The sequence below is a fragment of the Perissodus microlepis genome, chromosome 1 (assembly GCF_051167445.1).
Source record: "Perissodus microlepis isolate ML-2025 ecotype Zambia chromosome 1, ASM5116744v1, whole genome shotgun sequence".
NCBI lineage: Eukaryota > Metazoa > Chordata > Actinopteri > Cichliformes > Cichlidae > Perissodus > Perissodus microlepis.
Genome location: NC_140461.1, coordinates 32,348,931 through 32,373,888, shown reverse-complemented (window position 1 = coordinate 32,373,888; position 24,958 = coordinate 32,348,931). Strand labels below are relative to the sequence as shown.

Below are 24,958 nucleotides of genomic sequence, written 5' to 3'. Positions count from 1 at the left end.
ACGTACAGATTCAAATACAAAACATATACATATAGTGGTGTCTGCCTTTGAAAACATACTTTTTGAATGAGAACTGAGAGCACCCTTTCTTCTTCTGCAGGAAGAGTAAGACAGTAAGTAGCAACCAGGCGCTGATAATCAGCGTTGCCACCTTTTAAAGAAAGAGATATTTTGGCAGTTTGGAGGGTGTGTGTGTAATAATGCCACAATCAGAAGTGCACATTCACCCCAAGGTCAGACTGTGCAATGTTCACATAAACTGCAAAAAACACAACAAAACACAAACTACATCTCAGACTCTACAGACCTCAGTTAGCATGTTAAATGTTAAAGCTCTCTATACACCTTATATCATGGTGGCAGAGGGGTGATGATTTGGGACCTAGACACTTTGCAGTCGTTGAGTTGACTTAATGAGCTCCTTTAGATCCTAGAGTTGAATGTGAGGTGATTTTTTTCCGACGGCTAATGCTTGGTTGAAACTCGGTCACATGACAGCATAATGATCACAAACATGGAAGCAACTCTGCAAAAGAAGGGCTGAAAAAGACAAGGATGTGCTGCAATGGCCCAAAGTCCAGGCTCAACCCAACTGAAATGATACAACTGAACCTTCGAGTGAGCTGTGCATAAATCAATGCCCCCAAACCTCAATGAACTGAAGCAACGTTGTCAAAAAGAGTGGGCCAAAACTGCATCACAATGATGTGAGAGACTGATAGTCATACTGAAAACGATTACTTCCTTCTATTGCTACAAGTTAATGAATCATGGGGTATGCTTCATTTTTCACACGAGTTTATAGACTTCTTTGAAAACATTATTTTTCACACGACTGTAATAGGGCAAGGTTCAAATGTGAGATGAACCACATGACACTGTCTAATACAGTGTTTTTCACCCAAATACCCCATTTATAAGTTGAACTTAGGTTGTGAATTGTTTGATATAAAGAGTTTTTCCATAAAAGCTGTATTACTGCTTAGCTAAACAGTGATCTGGATTAAAAGAACAACACCTGAGAAGGCCTTTCATCCTTTGCAACCCATTTCACTGAACTCTATCCCTCTTTAAAAATGTAAGGCCTAGTGCTGAGTGATAGTCAGTGTGCAAACCTGAAAATTAAATTGAGTAACAATTCAAAGTTTGCTGGATGTAAAACATTGAAAAAACATTCACTGGTGAAGGCACACACAAGGGCACTTTCTCCACCAAGCACCAAGCAAGTCTCACATTTGCTGACAGTCACTTTTGAAGTCAAAGGGACTTATCTCAAAATTTATTTCCATCTCTGTTTCATTCAGAGGCTGTAGCAGCAGCTTCATCTCATGGACTTCAAACAGAGAAAATAAAAGTGACTGATCAGCTGCAGTGGCTGAGTCCTATAAGCTTGCATTTACAGACACCTTCAGTAATGCATTCACACAATCTGTGAGTATCTGGGCAAAGGAAATAAAGGAGTTTCCATCAAGAAGAAACAATATTGTTGTAACATAGAAAGCTGTTTCCATTGACCCCTACAGTAAGAGGTGATGAATGTACTAGTGCGCACACATATACAGACGACAGCAAAAGAACAAGGTTCTTCTCTCTTTCTGTCTCACAGCATCCAAGCACACAGCACCCTCATTTTTACCCATCTCTCTCCCAGACACACACAAGTACACAAAAAAGAAATGAGCTAACGTAAACAAGCACGCGCACACTCATGCATGCACAGAGTCCTATCCCGCCTTATTTTTAGCTGTTCCCCTACCCAGCCCTGACCTACATCACAGCATGAATAAAGCAGCAGAGAGATGAAGAAAGTGAGCTCATATTGGGAAGGGGAAGGGTGGAGGTGGGGTGTGGTGTCTGGGGCAGAGAGATGGGGGTGTGGGGAGGGAGAAGAGAGGCAAAGAGAAACACACACACACACATACACTCTGGCAAAAAACGAACTGCTTCTCCTCCATCCCCCCGCCGTGAAATGACAGTTTCAGTTCTGTCAGCAGACCTCACCTGCAACAATGCTCCCAGAGGAGGCAGCAGAGGGCGAATACACACACAGACTTTTCCAAACACAGGGGATGCAGGGCCTTAAAACAACAGAAAAGTCTTGCCTCAGGCTTGACACCAGAGGGTCGTCTTGCTTTAAGTGAAAGCGAAACAAAAGCAGCGAGTGCTCGACTTTGAGTTATTGAGTCTCCGTGTCGGCTGTCATCAACCTTTGAACAACAGTTTGGCACCTTTTGCCAATAAAGGTTAATCAAATGAGTAAGCTTTTTATGCGGAGCAGTGCTTCAGGACAAGATGAAAATTAGATTCGGGTGCTGTCGCTCAAATAAGTTCCATGTTTTTGATGCAGGAGATCAATGCTTTTTTTAACACCGAAGGCCGGCGAGCCTTTGTATGCCTGAATACATGATCGGCCTCTCTTTGTGGAATTTAACACTCCTACTGTGCACTCTCCAAGGATGAAACTCACCGAGAAAAAAACCTTATGGGTGTTGCATGTAAGGCAATTACATACTTCATACGCATTCATTCTATTGTAAGGGGAAAGAGTGAGCTGAACACCTCGAGGCTGGAATGTATTTATCCAAGGAGAGGATATGGAAATGCTGTCCTCACGCTCTCCTTCCCTTAAGTGGTGGAAAGGCCTGTTAGCCTCGGGAAACCGGTTCTCTTCTGCTCACATCCGCATAAATACTCGGCACTGTACAAACGCACGCGCGCAAATTTAGGGCTCCCTTCTGCATAACGCCTCCCTTGTGTGTTTCCAATCCCATTTCATCAGCAGTCATCCAGCTCTGCTAATGCTTCCCTGAGCTCCATGTTTTAGTGCTCATACGATGTCTTTCAAGCTACATTAGGAGGAGAGAGCCTGTGTGTATGAAGAGAAGACGTAATATATCATGATATTAACTTCACATAATAGATGTCAGCAAAGATGCTGTACTCCCTGCTCTCCTCTGTCCTCTTCAGTTGATATGTCCTTATCTCATCAACCTTTTCCTTTCCTTTCTCCTCCTTGTTGAGATTGCTTCTGGTGTGCTCGATTCACAGTCAGTTGTCACGTTCTCTCTCTCTCCATTGTACTGGGCATGACCGTTCCATTTAAACCATACAAGCAATACTTAAATTTAAGCGTCTTTGTTTGTCTGAGGTTTTTCGGTGGGTGCAGTTTTGGTTGTGCAAAACTCTAATTAATAACTTGTGCATCAAGATGGGGCTCAGACACCTTTCCTTTGGGAGGTGATTAAAAGCAATTTACTTGTTAGTTCCAAAAGGAGTAGGTGTGTCTTTAAAGAAGCCTAAAGAATTATTAACCCACTGCATATTCTCTCTTTGTCCTCAGATATTGATGAGTGCGCAACGCAGATGCACTACTGCCAGTCCAACACGGTGTGCGTCAACCTGCCCGGCAGCCATCGCTGTGACTGTCTACCAGGCTTCACCAGAGTGGACGAGTACTCTTGCACCGGTGCGTCTGCATGCATGGAAATATGTCACTGACTCACATTAAGGACTGTCATCAAAACTGACCAGTAGTGTACCGGTGTTTAATGACTTCATAATTTCTGAGTTATAAGGAAAGTTTTTTGTTTTAGAAATTAAAGCATCTTTGCAATTGACTTGTTGAGCACGGATCAAACAAGAGTTATCCAGGGTGTAATGTGCGATGGCACTGGAGCTAGCTGACAGTTTTCCTTTGGCTTGTGAGACAAAAGAAAAAAAATCACCTGACCTGTAGCGAATAGCAAGTTGTAAGTGGTTATGACTACTTTCTTTCATTTATTGCAGTCTTGCCAATGGGATCTGTGGCAATGTTGTGTGGTCTGTTGGCTTTGTTAATTGAAAATTTGGATAGATTGCCCTAAAAGTTTGCACAGGGATTCTAAGTAACCAGAGGATGAAGCCAGGAAATTCCCCTAATCATGCAACTTTCTCTTAGCACCACAAGCAGGCAGCCATTTTGGTTTACAGTGTCAGCAACTTATGGATAACTGATCATCCTGAGAGTATTCAGTGCAGTTCTTTACGACCAGATATATGCAAATATATATCTCTCAAGATACGCCTTACTTTCAGTCTTAACTAGATATTGTATTTAATGCAAATCCGTATGTATGCTAATACACTCAGTGCTAATCATTTCCACCTACCCCAGTACCTACCCCTGGCTGTAATACTGGCTGACTTGTGGTATGCTAGGTTTACCTAATGAGTAGAGTCCCATACACTCCTGTGCTAAAATGCACCATTATAAAAAGAATGTTTACAGCCCAGTACAGACTATCCTCTGTGGATAGTTTCCCAGTTTATAACAACAACAGTGGGGATGTTTAGTTGTTTTGTTTTGTTTTTCTAATTCATCCATAAATTCCTCACCATCTACTTGGATGTCACTTTGATTGGCAGATGTCCCGACACAGACAGCTGAGTGTTGTCTGCTAGGCCTCACCTCCGCTAATTGGACTCACTGAACTGCATCTATTCTGTGTCTGTGCTGTGTGTTCCTTTCTGGGAAGTTAAATTATATGACTAATAATATGACCTGCTGTTTAATTTGGCCAATCCCAAAAAGTGATGGAAATTCTGGCATTTAACTACCATGTTACTCTGGACTAAGAATAATCCTTTAATCCTTTAATTGTCCCACAAGGGGAAATTTGGTTGTAACAGCAGCCAAAAAGACACATATACAAACAAAGCGTACACAGGACACAGAACAGAAACATACACAATTTTTCTTACATATTTACATTAAGGACAATGGTTACTATATACAGAGTACTGTACAGTTATTAAATTAAATAAAAATAACTACAGATAAGAGGCAAACCAGGCTGTAGTGCGAATCGGTTAATTAACTTATTGCAGTTACAGCGCAGATGTAAACATCTATGTTTGTTGGGAGCAGTTCTGATTGTACAGTTTGACAGCTGCAGGGAAGAAGGACCTGCGGAAACGCTCCTTCGTGCATCTAGGATGCAGCAGTCTGCCACTGAAGGAGCTCTGCAGTTCAGCAACATTTACATGCATGGGGTGGGAGACTGTGTCCATCAGAGATGTTATTTTGGCCAGAGTCCTTCTGTCTCCCACCACCTGCACTGGGTCCAGGGATCCCAGAACAGAGCTGGCCTTCCTAATGAGTTTGTCCAACCTCTTCCTCTCAGCTGCCGATAAACTGCTGTTCCAACATACCACACTGTAAAAAATGACAGATGCCACCACCAGTGGCGGTCCTAGCCTGTCTGGCGCCACTCCCTCTATTATAATGTCTCGTGTTTTCGTGTTTGTTGGTTTGTTTTTATTTTGTTTTACTTTGCGAGTTGGTTATTAGATGCTGCTCCAGCCGGTCAGAGAATCCCCCGCCGCCCCGCCCTCTCCTCTCTGCGCCGCAAGCAGCAGGCGCACCTCGCAAACAAAGGGCGCCCTTACTCCCAGCAAATGGGCGATAGAAAACCGATCGGAGCCTATGCCATTCCTAATATGTGCTGGTTGACGTCGGGGCAGCATGAGTACGAGCATTTTTTTTTTGTTTTGCCGATGCCCGTGATGCCGCCCCCCACCACGATGCCCCCCCGGGCAACCGCCCGTGTCGCCCGTATCTAAAACCGCTACTGGCCACCACAGAGTCATAGAAGGTCTTTAAAAGTGCTCCCTGTACTCCAAATGACCTCAGCTGCCTCAGCAGGTAGAGTCTGCTCTGGCCCTTCCTGTACAGAGCATCAGTGTTGTGGCTCCAGTCTAGCTTATTATTCAGGTGAACACCCAGGTACCTATAAGAGTCCACTATCTCAATGTCCACTCCATGGATGTTCACCGGTGTCAGTGTGGTGGGTCTGCGTCTCCGGAGGTCCACCACCAACTCCTTCGTTTTCCCGGCGTTGATCAGCAGGTGGTTCTGCTGACACCAGTCAACAAAGTCCAGAGTCCACTGTCTGTACTCTGAGTCGTCCTCACCTGTGATGAGGCCGACTATGGCAGAGTCGTCAGAGAACTTCTGTAGGTGGCAGCGTGGGGAGTTGATGGAGAAGTCTGCAGTGTAGAGGGTGAAGAGGAACGGTGCCAGGATAGTTCCCTGTGGGGCCCCCATACTGCAGACCAGCGTATCAGAGACACAGCCCTGTGACCTCACATACTGTGTTCTGTGAGGTAGTCCAGTATCCACTGGGACATGTGGTGGTCCACTCCCGATAGCTCCAGCTTGTCTCTCAGAAGTTGTGGCTGGATGGTGTTGAAAGCACTGGAGAAAAGAACATGATCCTCACAGTGCTTCCAGGCTTCTCCAGGTGAGTCAGAACTCGGTGCAGGAGGTAGATGATGGCGTCCTCCACCCCAATGCCAGGCTGGTAAGCAAACTGCAGCGGATCCAATGAAGACCTCACCAGCGGGCGCAGATGGTTTAGAACCAACCTCTCGAGGGTCTTCATCAGATGCGATGTCAGGGCTACCGGCCTGTAGCTGCTGAGGTCCTTGGGATGGGAGGTCTTTGGTACCGGTACCACACAGGAGGTCTTCCACAGCTTCCACTAAATAACCGATATGAGTGTGTCATTGGAACCATGCAGAATGCCGCTTACAAACCAAGCTTGTTAGTATTAGCTGATAATTTAGAAATCCACCTGTTCATCTAAATTTCATGCCTCAGGATCCAAAAGACTAACGTGGTGGTGAGATTAATGCTGAGGCTTCACAATGTCAAGTTCAAAAAAATGGGTTGATGTCACAGTCGCTGTCACAGTCTATATTTAGTATATAGACTATGGTTAAAATACATACCATATTTCAAGGGGTTTATGCTGCCAATCTGGATATTGAACTAAGCAGCTAGCTGTCTGATCTGCTGTTTCACCACCTTTTCAGGTCTGTCTGCTGCAAAGATACAGTACAGAGCAACACACAAAAATAAATGACGGTGACTCAGACTGTACTCGTGACTCTGTAACATCTGTTGAATTTGGTTCTCCCGGAAAGAGATCCACGAATTAAAATGTCCCAGATTATTCATATAATGTTATTTTATGCATAACGGTTAAAAAGGTTAAAGCTTCTTTCCCAACCATAAACAGAAAAATCATGAAATCATGAAATATAAATCTACAACAGATAATAACTATAATTGTATTACTTTATTTTATAGTTTTATTTGTAAAGCACTTTTCAAAACAGAGTTCAGTGCTTCACAGTTCAAATAAAAGCCACACATTTGAGATAAGTGTATATGTTCAAACATACAGGCACATAAACAGACACATAATCAGCCATACTGGCAGACACGAATTCCAACAAGTTGTTGCAAACTATGGCCAAAAATGAAGGGGGAAAGATTAAGGAAATGCTAACCTATAAAAATGAGTTTTCTGCTGTCATTTAAAAGAAATAACAGAGTGAGCCAAACCGATTCACTGAGGAAAGCTGTTCCGCAGTTTGGGCGCAACAACCTCAAAAGCATGATCTCTGGTTTTAAAATCAAAGCGAATGACATTTAGGAGACACTGTTTAGACGATGGGAAAGGCCGGCTACCCTGAAAAGGTCTTAGAATCTCTGTTATATAAGCAGGGGCCTGTCCATGTAGAGCTTTATATGTTAATAGCAGAATTTTAAAGTGGATCCTAAATTTCACTGCAAGCCAGTGAAGGATTGCAAGGATAGGTATAATATGTGACCGCCTGCTAGTTTTTGTTAGTGCAGAATGCAGCAGCAAGGCTGCTAATTGGAGACGAGCTATGGAGGACTGAGAGACACACGTGAAAATTGAATTATTATAATCAAGGAGAAAATTAAAGTGTGAACAAAAAGTTCAAGGTGATTGAATGAAGGTTTGACTTTTACAATATTTCTGAGATGAAGGAAACAAGACTGTGTGACCTTTGGTTTTCAAAATTCAGATGTTGGTCAAAGATGATGCCAAGGTTTTTAACAGATACCAAGGTTCATGTTATTGGTCAGGGGAGTGATGATTACATCACTAACCTCCTTAGAGAAATTGTCTGGGCCAAGCACTAGAACCTCAGTTTAACAGGAATTGAGATGAATGCATTTTGAATACATTCTTTGAGGCAGGAGAGGCTGCCAAACTATAAATGTTTATCATCTGCATAGCAATGGTAGGAGATTCCATAGGTGCATATAAAGAAAACGGAATTGGTCCAAGGACTGAGCCCTGGGGGACTCCACATACTAGCAGTGCAGATGAGGACATACGCTGATTAATATGAATTCTGAAGTATCTGTTTGATAAGTAGAAGAAAATCATTTGTGAGCACTACCAGTGATGCCAACCCAGTTTTGTTTGTTAATACAAGTAGCATGATCATTAGTATCGAAGGCTGCAGATAAGTCAAGCAGGACTAAAATGGAATGGTCTGTAGCTGTCAGGTAAATATATATAATGAAAAGGACAATGTCCATCTACCAGTTGGACATGGACATTGACACAGCTCGATTTCTCTCTCTCCTAGTGAAGGCGCTTGTTTACATTTTGCTCTTGAGGAGAGTACACAATAAAAATGAATGAGTGATTCTCGTAATTGGGTCCAGATAATACTATGATTCCCATGTGTGTCAGTAGCTCTTAATATTTGCTGCAGCTTTCACACTGACTCATGCTGCTGGTCCAATGATTCACATGCATTTTAAAAAAAAAAAGCATGTTGGTGTCCATCAGCCACCAGGCACTGCTGCTTTGCAACTGTCCTGCTGAAACTTTTACTTCATTATCTGAAATTAAAGCATACACAGAAGTGAATGCAAACTGATAAATGCCTCAGCAGTTGTCTTTTTAAAGCTTTAAAGCTCAGCGTGTGATGGAATAAGAATAGCTGATTGCTGCCATTTGTTCATTTAATGGCTTTTCTACCCTAGATATTTTTGATTAAAAAGAACAAACGTATAACAGCATTGTTCCCCGACCTTCTCAGAGGTATATGTCAGGACAAAGTACAGAAGCAGCTTCAGCAAAATATATGCCCACTTTTAACAGCACAAATGCTCCGTTTAAATGTAGATCTGTAGATTTAAAGCTGTTTTACAGTATACATTGCACTGACTACTGGTCTAGCATAGCTTGCTTAAAACGTTCCTCTCTTTCCATTAGGTAGGTTACAGATTGCCCTGTGCATTTTGCATGCACCTGCAAAGGCAGACTGACAATACCGAGGTAATGGGTGTCATCCCTGTTTGCTCGAATGTTTTTCCTATTGCTATGTGTTTTAAAGATGTATATTTATTCATGATTTCAAAGTAAAAAAGAAATCATTGTAGTAACTTGTGTCTTTCAGGCTACAGATTGATCCTTTTGTTTAGGTCAGCATGTTTTCTTAAGAGTAAATAGAATGTGCTTGGTTGCTGCTCAGTGTTCCTCCAGAGAAAGTGTTCTTTAATTAGCTCACAGTTGGCAGCAACGCAGGGACAAGGATCCATGGACAATCAATCCATTTTGCAGCTTGTAAACTGTCCTGGCAGCTGACTGGGAGCCCAAGGAGCACTCTCTGCATCTGCTGGGAGAGATAAATCGTCTCGCTGTCTCCCTTTTCAACCTTCCTGCTTTTCCTTCAGCTTCTCCCCGAGGGTGTCAGATCTTGTGCATGGATGTAAAACAGAGTTAGCGTTCACAGCTTAAGGTGGTGACTGCTCATATTTCACAATGTTAATGTGATTGCACTTTAGCTTGTGTAATTGGTTGCTTGTGCTGGAATCTGTATTGTTATTCTGCATTGTATCTAGATCTTAAAAGGTTTTTGGTAATGATATTGCTGCAACTGCATTGAGGAGGAGACACAAAACTGGAAACCAGTTTTTTTCTTGTCTCTTATTCTATCGGGCAATTAGCATGGAGAAAGTGAACCCAAGCTTTTCAAGCTTTTAAACTGCAAATTAGCTTCAATCTTTGCAGTTGTGGAACTTTAATTATTAAATATAATGGAAGCAGTGTTTCGCCATTTATACGTTTCTCCTTTTCAAATATTATTTCAAATATTTGCAGATAAATAAATCGCCAAATGCTTTAACCAGTTGCTTGGTAGAGTTTGTGGATGTGTTCCTTTTTAAGAAGCAGCTGAATTATATTGAGGACCACCATGAATACAGTCTGGCTAGTGAGGAAGTCGCTCAGGAAAATCCCTCTGCAAGTAAAAGTGGTAAATGGCCTGTATTTGTATAGCACTTTACTAGTCCCTAAGGACCCCTAAGCGCTTTACACATCCAGTCATCCACCCATTGGTGATGGCAAGCTACATCGTAGCCACAGCCACCCTGGGGCGCACTGACAGAGGTGAGGCTGCCGGACACTGGTGCCACCGGGCCCTCTGACTACCACCAGTAGGCAACGGGTGAAGTGTCTTGCCCAAGGACACAACGACTGAGACTGTCCGAGCCAGGGCTTGAACCGGCAACCTTCCAATTACAAGGCAACCTCCCAACTCTTGAGCCACAATCGCCCTTAAGTAATGGCGTAGTTGATGCAGGATGGCAGTTTAGCTACTTGGGAACCGTGGTTCTTCTCCAATCTGTCTGAAAGTGATTCCAGTCCAAGTTTGGAAACACGAGTCATGCAAGTCACCAGTCATGCAGGTCATGCAGTCACCTCACAGTTGCAAGTGGTTGCCCAGCGGTTGTTGCATCCATGAATTTTTTTTGTAGTTACAATGAGATTGCATTGCTGGTTTTACTCTAGTGTGACTGAGCTGTTAATTACAGATGCTGTCAAGCTCTCAGGAAGTTGAAAGAATTAAAAAATAAACAAATGCTAAAAGGAATTACCAGATATACTTTCCAAGGAGAAATGAGGCAGAGAGGGACTGCAAATGAAAATTGTCCTTCACTCTTGCATGTTTGTTTGTTTGCTTCTTCTTGCCATTGCTTCTGGACAGAGTTCATGGATGTATCACATGTGTCTCAACAGACATGATGCATCTATCAACTTCTTCCACACACAGACCACAAGCTTACTTTATTCCAGGCCCCACCCTTAGTATTACAATATGAGCAGCTCCTTCCTTGGAGGAACACTGGCTATAGTTCCCTTACACAACATGTATAACCTTTTGCTTTAGTTTGTCTCGACTGTCTCTCTCCTGCTTGGTGGAGGGGATTGTCCTTTGTGAAAACAGCACCATATAAACAATAGGAGGCCAAGGTAATTGTGGTTCCACTTGATTTCACCTCTATAGAAGTAAGCAAGCAGCTCTGCAGAAACACTGGAAGAATGGAGGGAGAAAGAGAGGTGGCAGAAAGTGTAAGGCTTCTGTACTTTCCCCTCTCGAAGTTTGTATTCAGCCTAAAGCAGTCTGGGATGTTTACCTGCTGCCTGAATGTTCAAAATAACATCTGGTGTCCCTATTTAAAGGGCATTTGATGTAGGAGGGATTATATGTGCATGATTTGTAAAATAATGTTGTCATTATCACTGGTGTTCACACTCCCCACCTTAGGGATCACTTGTCAGTCAAACCATATGTTTTAAAAAAGGTGCTGTACCCGCACTAACCCACCTGCTTGCATGGATCGTATGCAGTGTTTCTGTGCTGTAACATGGTACTTACACTCACCAGCCCCTACATACTAAGTTTGCCTAAAAAACTGCTTTAATTTTTCCTGTCAACAAGGTGCTGGAAACATTCGTCACAGATTTTTTTCAGTATTGACTTGACACGGCATAGCATCATGGATTTGCTTCAGATTTCTTGGCTGCACATCCATGCTGTGAACTTCCAGTTCCTAAAGATGCTCTATTGGATTGATATCTGGTGACTTTGGATGTCGTTTGAGTACAGTGAACCCATTCCCATGTTCAGGAGACCAGTTTGAGAGGATGTGAGCTTAAAGACATGGTGTGTTATACTCGTGAACGCAGTCATCGGAAGACGGGTACATTAAGGCCATGGGATGGATATGATCTCAGGTAGACTGTGGTGTGCTCAGTGCGTCAAGAGAATATTCCCCACACCACTGCACCATCAGCCGCCTGAACTATTCGTGCTTTGTCGTTATGTCAAATTCTGCCCCTGGCATCCAAATGACACAGCAGAAATTCTCATCAGACCAGACTATGTTTTTTCCAATCCTGTTGTCCAGTGTTGTGCATTCAGAGATGTTCTTGTGTATACTTTAGTCATAATGAGTGGTTGTTACCTGTGCCTTCCTATTCCCAGCTTGACCTGACCTCTTACATGAACAAACATTTTTACTGAGAGAGCAGGTCCGCAGAGGATGATGTATTTTTTTTTCGTACCATTCTCTGTAAACCCCAGAGATGGTAATGTGAGAAAGTTCCAATAGATCAGTATGTGAGTCCAACCCATCTGGCACTAACAACCATGCCACAATAAAAATCACTTTAATGACCTTCCTTCTCCATTATGATGCTCACCTTGAACTTTCTATGACTGGCTCTTTAGATATTTGCATTAACAGTCAGTTAAACGGGTGTACCTGTTCAACTGTGGCCAGTGAGCATATATTTACACACACAAATACACACAAAGTCTTAACTTGTGTCCGCCATGTATTATATCACCACACAAGTTTTCAGTTTGCAAAAAAATGAATAAACAAACATCACTGACCCTAGGCATTCCTTTGACCATGTCCCTGTGTTGCCTTGTTTGTAGTCTCTGTTATGCTTTTTAGTAACTTTCATGTTCTTTCAGTGCTAAGCTAACAGGGGCTTTCCTGCTGTAATTAGAACACCAAAGAGGTAGTTAGAAAGTGAGTGTGGTGTCTTTTTTTTTTCCCTCAGGGCACCTCTGATTGTGAGCTCTCAGCACGTTCATTCCTTGCTTTTGTATGCTGGTTAATGTGAGCACAAACATGCTAATTGCAGTCAAACAAAATGTTCCTAGTGACACTTCTAGGCTACAGATTGGCTGCTTTGGTTATTATAGTCCTTATGGTTTGTTTCTGTCCTGGTAACATGGATGACTGCTAATCCCTTTGTTACCCCAGCTGCACTAATGGAATCAAACACAACAACAAAACCGAGTATAGTTATGGTAATTTGTTTGAACTTCACAAGTGAACAAGAGCTCAAATGTTTTGCTAGTACAAGGATGTTATGATTTACCACTTTATAATTATGTTGTACTTGCACTTATAATCTCTGGGTGTTAGATGATTTGCTTTCTGCATTAAGCAGGTGCTGATAAGGCTCGCAGTCAGTAGCGGTTTTTGATACGGGCGACACGGGCGGTTGCCCGGGGCGGCATTGTGGTGGGGGGCGGCATCACGGGCATCGGCAAAAAAAGAAATTGCTCGTACTCAAGCTGCCCCGACATCAGCCAGCGCATAGTGGTAATGGCATAGGCACCGATCGGTTTTCTATCGCCCATTTCCTGGGAGTAAGGGCGCCCTCCGTTTGCGAGGTGCGCCTGCTGCTTGCGGCGCAGGGAGGAGAGGGCGGGGCGGCGGGGGATTCTCTGGCTGGCTGGAGCAGCATCTAATAACCAACTCGCAAAATAAAAACAAATAAAAACAAAACAACAAACACGAAAACACCAGACATTATAATACAGACTTATAATTTGCACCGATGTTTTTTCGAAATTCTATACATTCTATACATGAAAGGTGCGCCTGCTTGCTGCTGAAGTCAAAGTAAACTTTATTGTCAAGTATATAGAGAGACGACGAGGCTCCAGTTACAGCAGTGCAAGTAAACAAACAATAAATATAAGAAGACTAAGAAAATAAATATACACTTAAAGACTCGGGGTAAAGGGATCAATAACAATTTAAAATTTATATTTTATATTTTGATGATTTAATGTCTCACACACAACCCGTGGAAAGGGGTTCATAATGATATAAATCCAAGCCCATTATGTATTCATGATTTGAATCCTGGGTTGTGTGAAATCCCAGAAATGCACCTTAGACAAAGTGAATCTGTGAACTAAGGTGTAGGTCTAGTAGGTTATGTTGTGGTGATCCTCGAGTTGGGGGGATTTGTGTTCATATTGGAGTGCAAAATTAAAACCAATGGAAGATGGACAAGAAAAGTTCAAAGCCATCAGGTGCTCAGTTTAGAAAAAATAGAAAAGAAGAGAAGGAGGAACGAGCAAAAGATACAGGTAAGCAGATGTGTCATTGGATAATGGCAGGTCATCTTGAAACAATCAGAATCAGAATACTTTATTTATCCCTAAGGAAATTATGTGGGTTACAGTTGCTCCAAAAAGAAATGGTGAAAATAGTAACAGTAACAGACTAAACTCCAAACATTATGTTACAGATTTTAATGTTAATTAGTCATTGTCAATTGTTGATTTGTCCTGTTCTCATTGTATGACGAATTATGATGGCTGTTTGGTAGCCGTTTGCATACAATGCATACTCTCCCTCTCTTCGTGTGTGTGTGTGTGTGTGTGTGTATGTGTTTCTCTGGTGAATTTCGACAACAGTTTTATGTTAATGTACAATCCTTAATATGTTTTATGTGTGTGTGGGTGGGGGGGGGCTGCAGCAGAGGGAGTGCTCGCCCGAGGCGCCAAACAGGCTAGGACCGCCACTGCTCAGCTCGCAGTGGACATGAAACAGTACATGTATAAAGGCCAATGTACACCATTGAGTCCTGCTCTCAAAAACTGACAAAGATTTAAAAGTTTCTGTGAAGCTGGATTTAAGTTAAAGTTTTTAGAAGAGTGCGCTCTTATGCCAGTAGAGAACTTGATGTCATCAGGTTGGTTGGTTAGTGTGTTAGTTGCGATCAATTGATTTACATTAGCTTCTGTGAGGTAAATAATAGCAGATCCAATAACTCAAGGGTTTTGTTTGTTTTGTTTTTTTAAAAAAGGACTACAAGTAAAATTCAGCTGCAACAATGTTTTTTATGTTAAAAATTATATTGTTGTTTAAATTAAATGAATTTTTGTTGTTTGTTCTCATCTGAAAACATTTATCTCCACTAATGACAGCTCTGAGAAGCATAAGCTGTGCCTGGAATGACATTAAAACAATCAGAGCAGACCTTGCAAGCACTATAATATTTCCATGTTACAGAAATCTCCAGTCTTGAAAGATTTCAAGCTTGAAATTGTTACATTTTTATCAGTTTTTTTTAATATAAGTATGTTTTTAAAAAATCACACCAATATCATTAGTCTGCCTATTGTTCCTTCATCTTATAAAAAGTGGTGCTATTTTTACATTATTAACTTAAATAACATTTAAAAAAAAGCTTCATCAGCTAAGTAGCATGCTGATGAAGACATGTATATTTCTCTTCTGTCCTCATCTGCACTCTAATAATCAATACTTGTTTTTTTAAAAAAAAAAAAAAAAATCCTGCTGTTCATAATCTGCGCAGTTGTTGCTGTATGGCTGACCAAAAGAAGCTGCCATTAATTTCATGCATCAGTTGCCACATATATTCTTCTAAAACCAGCAATGGAAAAGGCTGCATCCCCCCCTCCCCCACCCCAAGATGCATTACATGTTTAATGAAAATTTAATCAAATCGAATTCCAATTATACATCTAATGATTGTGCAGCCCAGGTGTGACGAGCCTGAAAACCTTGGCAACTCTCCCTGTATATATTAAACGTTCAAAAATAGGGGTCATGCTGTTAAACTGGCCAGGCACCAGCCAATTTAATAAGCCCATCAAACGCAGTTTGGGAAAGCAGGGAAGGGGCCAGAAAAGTTTCCCTTACTCCTCACTTTCATCCATTTGTAATTCCCTCTGAGAAAGCTGGTGTTTATATTTAGCTTCGCTGTGAAGGTTCAATGTAAGGAGCGTTTCTTCTTGCTCATCACCAGACTGTACAACCATCCAAAGTGATGTCTGTAATCATGTTATGCTCCTTTTCTCCAAGACTGTCTCTTCTTCTTTGATGCATTGTCTTCCTGTTCCCTTGGCTGAATACAGACCGAGCTGCGTAAAATAATATGTGACTGTGACTATGCATGGGAGGGATGTTTACCGACAGAGCACGTTAATGGAACATGCTTTCATTAATGTGAATTGCAACCTGAATGACTTTATTGCCTTTAGCTGTGTAATTCATTGGGTATCAAAGGAGTTGTATTTCAATTATGAGCTGCTGCTATTGCACAGAAAGGATTTAAACTGTGTGGTCAGGTGCATTGTGTACACAAACATACTATATCCAGCATGATGTGAGGCACTTATGTTTTAAAGTAAGAGGTCAATAATTGCACGCAAATGCAACTTAGGTGCATAACACATTATTTGATGTGAAAATAAAATTAAAGCCCCATTAATTATAGTGAAGTACCAGTGGTGGTGGTGTGGGGGGAGGGGGGGGCAAGACACACTATATGGACGTGGGAGTACTGGGACAGACCTCTTGATCTTTAAATTCAGTCTTTTCAGTCCCATTGCATAATGGATAAAAGTCAAAGTTCCAAACGACCTCTGAAATTAACATCTGCACAAAAACTGTATGCCAGGAGCTTCGTGGCGTTTCCATGGCTGCGCAGCTGTGTTTTAGGTGTACCATTTGTTTCCAGTGTAGTGTGTACTATAATATATACTATGATTTCTTTCTAGATTTTTAGAACAGTTGTGCAGTTTTTAATGACTTTAGACCAGACACACGGGGAACTGATCCACTGCATGCCTCCTCTAAAGGAAAAACAGCTCTTAGACCCTAAGGAGGGTGCCTGTTTATTAGAGGGGGTCAATGGTCTAGTGACTTTGATACTGATTGTGTTTGAGAGCATGGAAACAGTGACCTGGCCTCAAGAGAAAATAAGAAAAGAGACAAGAGAAAGAAACAAGGACAGACAGAAAAGAAAATGGGATGGAGGTTGTACAACTTCCATTACTGTAATATACTGCAATACATAAGTGATCGGGACTACTAATGCATTACCGGTCTTATACTGGAATGTAATGCATAATGGAAATGGAAAAAAAAAGATTTAAAAAAAAAAAGTTATGGAAAAAGAATATTATTTGTGCATCATTTCCCAACCTGTTGAAGGCCAAGCAGGGGAACGGTGCACAAACTGCTTCATTTAATATAACAATAGTAATAGTCCAAGAAATCATTTAAAAAAAATATATGACTTGCATGCAGTGTCAAAACAAAAGTTGTAATTAAAAAGTAAACTGCCTCTTGAACTCTAGGTAGAATACCACAGACAAGTGAGGAAGTTTCTGCAACATATTTTAGGGAATCCATGTCCTTCGAAGCTAAATGCTATGACAGGCAGTCAATATTTCTCCCCCTGTGACATGGAACAGATCTCTGCTGAGTTCGAATCTTGTCAAGGTGAGCAGCAAGGCTGAGGCGGAAAGTGAGCTTGATGACTTTGTGTTGCCAGCAAAAAAAAAGATGAAAAAACCCTTGAAATTTCTGCCATGCTCTGGTCTGTTTTATGGGCCTGTCACTGGTCATTAAATTTCACATTACTGAAGTGTTCAGCGTGACATTACTGAACGAGGTGTCGATTGAAGCTTAAGAGATGAGGACATGTTTTAGAAATTTATTATGTAAAGTAAAAGTGAATCACGAGGTGTTAGTTTTACTAGCCTAGGCACCCTTTCTGGATACAGACACCCTGGTCACCACCAAAGGGTAGTGTTACCACTACACCATCCAGCTGCTATTGACATTGTCTGCCGGAGAGAAGAAGTGGCTGGTATCCTAAACACGCCCCCTCAGGTGGTTGATAATGACCAAGCTAAGATTCTGTCGGACTTCCAGATATAGACGAGCAAACTGGTGATGGCTAACCAACCGGACATAGTAGTGGCGTACAAGCAGAGGAAAATGACAGATGTAGATTTACAAGTGATAGCAACATCAGGAAGAAGGCACATGAGAAGATCGAGAACTATCAAGGGCTCTCTTCCACACCATGTCTGTTGTTCCTTCTCTCACCCCAACCAGTCGCTGCAGATGGCCGCCCCTCCCTGAGCCTGGTTCTGCCGGAGGTTTCTTCCAGTTAAAAGGAAGTTTTTGCCTTCCCACTGTCACCAAAGTGCTTGCTCATAGGGGGTCATATGATTGGGTTGGGTTTTTCTCTGTATGTATTATTGTAGGGTCTACCTTACAATATAAAGCACATTGAGGGAACTGTTGTGATTTGTATAAATAAAATTGAATTGAATTGAATTGAATTGAATTGAATTGAGGGCTTGAGAAGATGTGGAGGGTGAAGGCACACTTTTAGATAGGACACTAGGACAGTGGTCCAAGGTAGGTGAGTGTCTCCAGCAGATCCCAGGAACAGCATCCGAGATCTCTGTGCAGAAGCATGCAGTCCGAGGAGCAGCAAGGGTTTGGCGCAGGACCCGAGCTTGAAGGATGAAGACTAAATATATAAAATGCAAAAAAGAAAAACAATTTGAAAAACTTCTCACCTGATTATCAAAGTGACAAAATCATCTTCAAATCTTGAAAATATGGTAAAACTGTGCTGCACACTATATCCCCAATGACATTATGCCTGATCTAGTTTGCTTACAGTTTGCCAGCCTTAATTTTAGTCAGTTTGTTGAGCTTTTTGAGCAGGGCCTGTGGGCTTTCACTTCACCGTGAACACTAATTACAACTGAGTGTGTCTAAGGTCTTTGATGCTGGAGATCATAGCAGCAGAACAGTGCCCACTCAGTCTTGAAGAAAGAACATGGCTCATCGTGTATATAAACTGCTAAGAAAAAAAGAAAGTATTGGAACACTTAGAAAACACAATGAGATCACAATAAGGGGGGAAAAGATCATGCTGAATATCTATCCTGATGTGAACTGGGTAATGATTTTTAGGAATGAAAAGATGCCACATTGTCTGATGGAAATGAAAGTTATCAACCTACAGTGAGCGAAGTTTAAAGACACCCCAAAAATCAAAGTGAAAAAATGATTCTGCAGGCTAGGCCATGTTACCGAAATTTCATTGTAGCAACTTAAAATGCGAATCGGTAGTTTGTAAAGCTCCTAACGAGACAATGGATGGTGTCCTGGGGGATCTCCTATCAGAGCTGAACCATACCATCACTGAGCACCCAGGCAGTCTCAGGTGCAACCTTGTGGTGTTGAAAGCCATGTCATGCCCCAGGATGAACCTAGGACCCACTGCTGAAAGATGTTATAGGCAGCGCAACGTTCTTAACAGCTTCTCCAGACCCTTTCATGTCTGTCACGTAATCAGGGTGAACCTGCTCTCATCTTTGAAAAGCACAGAGAGCCACTGGTGTTCCTGCCAGTTCAGGTATTCTTTTGGAAATGCCAATCAGGCGGCATGGTGAGCAGAGAACAAGCACAGAGCCTGCTAAAGGACATCTCATGTTTATGAACGCTTGATTAGTTGGGTTACACCAGTGGCCTGTGGGAGGTCATTCTGTATCTCTGGCAGCGCTCATGCTGTTCCTCCTCGCAGTCCTGCTGATGGGTTGGGAACAATCTACGGCCTTGTCCAGGTCTCCTGTATGTGAGTCCTTCTTCTGTATAAACACTGCATACATTTCAGAAGTATGTTCTGCTATTATTCACAGACATTTTTGCCAGAGGTGTCTAAAATACCACAAAGGTATTGTGCTGGATTTATGTCATGAGACCTGCCCATGTCATAGTTTCCCTTTTTTCATTTTCAGAAACTGTTGTGTGATTTTGACAGTGTGCTTTGGATCATTATCGTGCTTGAATGTTCTTCCTCTGCGAAGGCGAAATTGGGACTCAACTTGTCAGCCAGCATTTTGGTACATCCAACAGGCATTCATGATGCCATCTGTAAATGTCATTGCTCCAGCACCTTTTGTACTTATGCTGCCCCATTTCATCATACTCCCACCTGCACTGTCAGGACTATGCATTCACTGGAGTGCTGGCCAGAGTGACAGTAAGCAGGATGGATCCTAGCTGAGCAAATGTGTCATGGTCTCAACTGACTAAAGAATCTGCCCCCAGTATTTATTCATCAGGCCTTTTAAAGTTTCATCATGCAGTTTGTGCTAAAGAGCACCTTCAGACAGCAACTGTGATTTGTAGTCCTGTAACTTGTTCTACCTGATCACCATTGCAGCTGTGCATCCACTGATTTTCAGTTGCTCTTAGTCTTTTCCATCTTTTTAAAGTCACACAATCATATTATAAATAATTTCTGATTTTTTTTTATGTGGAGCCTGATAACGTTTAGATCATGGATGTATTCAGGTTTATTGCACCAAGTTTCTAACTTGGCAGTCTCCATTTTCAAAAAGGCCTCCCTGAAGATTTGTTTCTTTGTAAGAGGAAATACTCTACATGTGGATTTTTAAAATAATGCAAATGTTTAGTGTTCATGCCATTGTGACTCATTCACTTTTTTGTTCAAATAACTCTAGTTTTGATGAAAAACATGTTATTTTCTTATCAAAATGAGAAAATAACCTCTGCCTCTGATCTGCCTATTAGCATCTGTTGACAGTGCAGAAGTCTCCGTGAGTGCTGCGGCCACTGTCCGTGGCTCTGATGATCAGCCATTATGCATCATTAGCCCAGTGCTTTGGGATTTCACCTCAGCATGTCCAGATCTGACACCACATCACTCTATAATCATCACTAATTAGATTCATCTGATATAGATGGGCAGCATGCTCATATTAAGCTGCTGTCTCCTGGAGAATCACTGAAGTATCTACACCAGTGTTATGATGTTCCAGTGAAACATTTATTAGTGAACAGATTCTTGTACTGAATAAACTCTTTTATAACAAATACTATATACAGATACTGTATATTGTAACTGATACTATAACTGACCACTGATGGTTATCAGTGAATAAGAGTTGCCACAGCTGCTAGATGTAAATGCATTAAAATACAGTTCCCATATTAGCCAGTGTTAGCTTAACAAAATAGGAGCATTGGAAATTATATTAAAATGCAGTTAAATTAATCGCTAATAAATAGTTAAAAAAATTCTAAGTCAGTAGCAGAGTAGTCAATGCTTTGGAGATCATATGAACTCTCATACATTGTGGATTCATTTGTGTTTTCTTTTTGTCAGGATTCTTTTTCTGCAATGCAAAAATCTGTCCAAAAGGGTAGGGTTTAGAAGTAGATGCACAAAACAATTTCCCAGGAGAAAACAGCCTACTATGAGCTTCCAGGCTGATTACAACCAGTATGAAAAGTATTTCCTTGGATGTCCATTTTGAGTGCTGTGTGATAGTCAAGATTCGGTTGTTCATTTACTGTTTGGTGTTGATTTATTGAGCACATGGAACGCAATTTTACCAAAGTAATTCAAGTTATCCTTTTTTCTGTTATTTGATCCCTCCATTGTGCGTGAAGGATTTTAGCGTCTTTCTAATCAGTGATATTTGTTAGTGATGTCTAAAGAACTCTATTGTGTAGTAATTCAATGCAAGGTGTATTTATGAAGTCATGAACTGCTGCCAAAAACTTTTATCTACTACTTTAACTTTTTCCTTTTTGATGGCAGACACAAGAAAAAAGTAGCAGTGCCGAGACAGAAGGTTCAAACCTCCACACCAGCTGCATAGTGAAAGCAGCATCAGCAGCAAAAGTAGCATCAGTTAAAAGTCATTCATGCATCTGACACAGAACATTCATCCAGAGGCCTGCTGTGCACTCGAGCACTTTTTGGCAGCACTCATAGCTCAGTATGCAATTCATGTAGTTACATGCATGAGTCACAAGAAAATAGACTTGACTTGTGAAGAGGCATGCAGGATATACCTGCAATTAAAAAAAATAAATAAATAAACATAGAAGAAGCTGGTGAAGACTGATACATAGGCTAGCTGTGCAATGATAAAATTCAAAGCATATACAGAACATTCGAGGAATGTAAGACACAACTGGTACTGACACCTCGGCACGTATGAGCCTTTCCATGCAAAAGTTGTAGCAGTCTTGTTCAAAACTTCCCACAGTTATTGTTACTCTTGCTGGTTCCTCCTTCACCTCCAGCCGGTCGCGGCAGATGATGAGACTGGTTCTGTCAGAAGTTTCTTCCTGTTAAAATGGAGTTTTTCCTTCCCACTGTTGCCAAGTGCTTGCTTTTTTATGGTCTTTTGCTTTGTTGGCATCAACAATTACAAATTTCAGAGCATAAAGTGGCTGCTGATTGTTGAGAGAAGGTTTGAGGAGTGTTTAATAGGAGTTGTAATCACCAAGTCCAAACCTATTAAATGTCTGTGACTTTGGTAAAAGTTACCTGAGAGCTGAAATCCCTTTGGCTGTCTATTTTTTTGAATGGCACCCTTCTACATTTTTCCACTTTAAAATTGTTGAAACCCCAAATAGACTCCAAACCTTGCACAAATCACCATTTATTTCTTCATGAACTCTTGAACTCAGAAAATTAGCCATCAAAACCCTATACCGAGTCTCTAAAAAGGGGACACTATACACAATAATGTTTTCCCACAAAAGGGTCACATTTCTGTCCTTTCTCCATAACTCAGAAAGCAGAGATCAGAGTGAGCCGTTCATGTTTATAGCCTCTTGTGACCTCAAAACAGTGCATGCTCATCCCCCTGCTGACAAAAAGACCCAGCAAATAAGCAGCTTCCACTGCCTGCTGGTTTTATTTCCACACTAGAGCTGCTTCTGACTACAGTAAAATGTCTCAGGTATGAGCAACACACTGCAAGTGTTCTCTTGTTAACTGTATATGGTATAAGCATGGTCACCTTGCCAGAAATTTTGGAAACAGAAAAGCGAAAAACATTGCCAACTGTATAACGAATTGGACCATCTGGGATGCGGGAATGTTGTTTTCATGTACAACAAAAATTGTTTATGCTCGTTCACACACCCAGCTAGAGGGCAGCAGTGGTTTGAGCCCCCGTCTCCCCAGGTCTGCGTGCTAAAGTGTACTTGGGTGAGACACTGAACCCCAGAATTGCCCCTGATGTATATGATTGTGTATAAGTGTGCACGATGGGTTAAAGCACAGAAGTGACTAGAATTTAAAAAAAACAAAACTGTGTGAATGTAGTATAAAAGCACTTTGAGTGGGAAGACTAGAAAATCACTATTTAAGTACCAGTCCATAGCAGTAGAAGGTAGTCAAAGGTCCACATCCACATTTTTCCAGTGTAATGGCACTAGAAATTTATATGACATTACTCTCTGTACGCTTGTACAAAGAAGTCCCCGAGGTTTTGGGGATAAAAAAGCACAATAAATCTAAAGAGCAAAGGCTCTATTTCAGTAAGTGCAACGACAAGTGCAAAGCACAGATTGTGTAGGCTTTCTGAAGCAGCTGTTTTAGACACAGACTGCAACAGAAGGAGTTACGTTGAAAAGGATCGCAGGGTTTTATTGTTGAATAAATACAAAGTCGTCATAACCAGCACAGATGAGATATTAAATAATTAAATTAGAATTTTAAACGAAAAATGCTGTCAATAACAGGTAACTGTGATCACTTTTTTGATTTGCAGGGAAGTGCAACAATGAGTCCAACTCTTGCTGTAAATGTAAATACTTTTGATACACAATTTATTGTTGGCTGTTGTTGATACAATCATCAGATTGGCAGCAAATTGAATTCGCACCAGGGGACATGCTTCTTTTCTCAGCACAATTTCTGGCATGATTTCCACCAACAGTTAGCTTTCCGCAGCTTCATTTGAATGAACCTCCCATCTGTTTGGCTTCCCTTCCTACCTGTAGCATTGTTCGAGTCGAACAAAAACACTGCACAGACAGGCAAAGTGAAATTTAAGGACCACAAAACCCCCAAAAGGTCGAAGGGTTTCTCGAACTCGCCATCCCAATGCCACAAAAATAGAGCCTTTAAGTGTGTTTTAGGATTTATTACAGCTTGTCAGTTCTTCACTTACTCATTATCTGTCAGTGTTGGCTTTCACTTTATAATTTTAAACTGGCCAGCAGACATTAAACAGCTTTAATAAGCAGCTGTGTCCATCAGTGTGGATTGTGTTGCTCTCACCGCCATTAGCTCACAGCTATTAGAACCCTGAATTTTTAATCACACGACTCTTCCTGCCATCAATGTCGACTACTTTTCATATCCCTTCACATAAACTCTAACACATACCACAAGCACTGTTAACACTCACCTCCACTTTATAGCTCAACCTAAGGAGGAAATCCTTGGGAAGAGAAAAGCAAAATAATTTTGCCGACTTGCTTCGGGGCTTTATGAGCACCACTCATTAATTAAGGGGAATGTATTAGTCATGACTCCCACCAAAGCGTTTGCATATTAATGAGGAGTGCGTTTGAGGGAGTGTGCATCTTTTGAGTGCTGTGAGCCCCGGGCACTGACTGGCACTTAAAGACACAGTTGATATAAAAAGATATTTTCGCAGTGCAGCTGGGCTGTAAATTCCCACCACAGCACCGTCACAGACTGCTCTTTAATGTATTGTTTATAATCATCTTAAATCATGTTAGATTCTAATTGAATATGTATTCACTAAAGCTTAATCAGTGTGATAAACTCAGCAGTAGGACATAAATCAATAACATGTTGCCAAAGATTAATTAATCTCACATTTATAAATGACAGACATCATTCCGACAATTCATAACGCAGCACAGAAATCACCCTTTTATGACTTTTTTTAATGGCCCACTTTTAACTGTTGATGCTAGTAGTTCTGTTGCCATCATGCTTTTTGATGACGTAGATCATGGCGTTGTCCTGACACATTTTGTATTGTGTTGTAGGCATTAGAGAGAAAGCCCTTAAATGGCTCCAGTCATATTTCTCAGTTAAGAGTTTCTCTTTCCATTTTGGACAGTATTTGGCATCTATGTACCCAGTTAGTTGTGGAGTACCTTTAGGTTATATATTGGGTCCTCTTCTTTCTCTCCCAAGTGCTTTTAAATAGAGCAAGGAATTTTAAACACAACTTTTATTTTAGATGCTTACATTATTTTACTTTTACTTCACAGAATCTAAAGTAATGTCACAAAATCAGGGTTCTTCCCTTGGATCGATGTACTTTTTGGGTTGTTGTCGTGCTAGAAGAGCTTGATGAGATTCTCGTTTAAAGATGCACTGAACCATCC

General features: G+C 41.3%; 1 protein-coding gene across 1 annotated transcript in view; it reads left to right on the top strand.

Annotated features, from left to right (window-relative positions):
* Positions 1 to 24,958, top strand: part of LOC146394112 (protein kinase C-binding protein NELL1-like) — a 292,613-nt gene that overhangs the window by 186,904 nt on the left and 80,751 nt on the right. Inside the window, exon 13 of the mRNA XM_084952387.1 lies at positions 3,341 to 3,466. Coding sequence (XP_084808513.1) covers positions 3,341 to 3,466 — 126 coding nt within the window. The remainder of the gene's footprint in view (positions 1 to 3,340; positions 3,467 to 24,958) is intronic.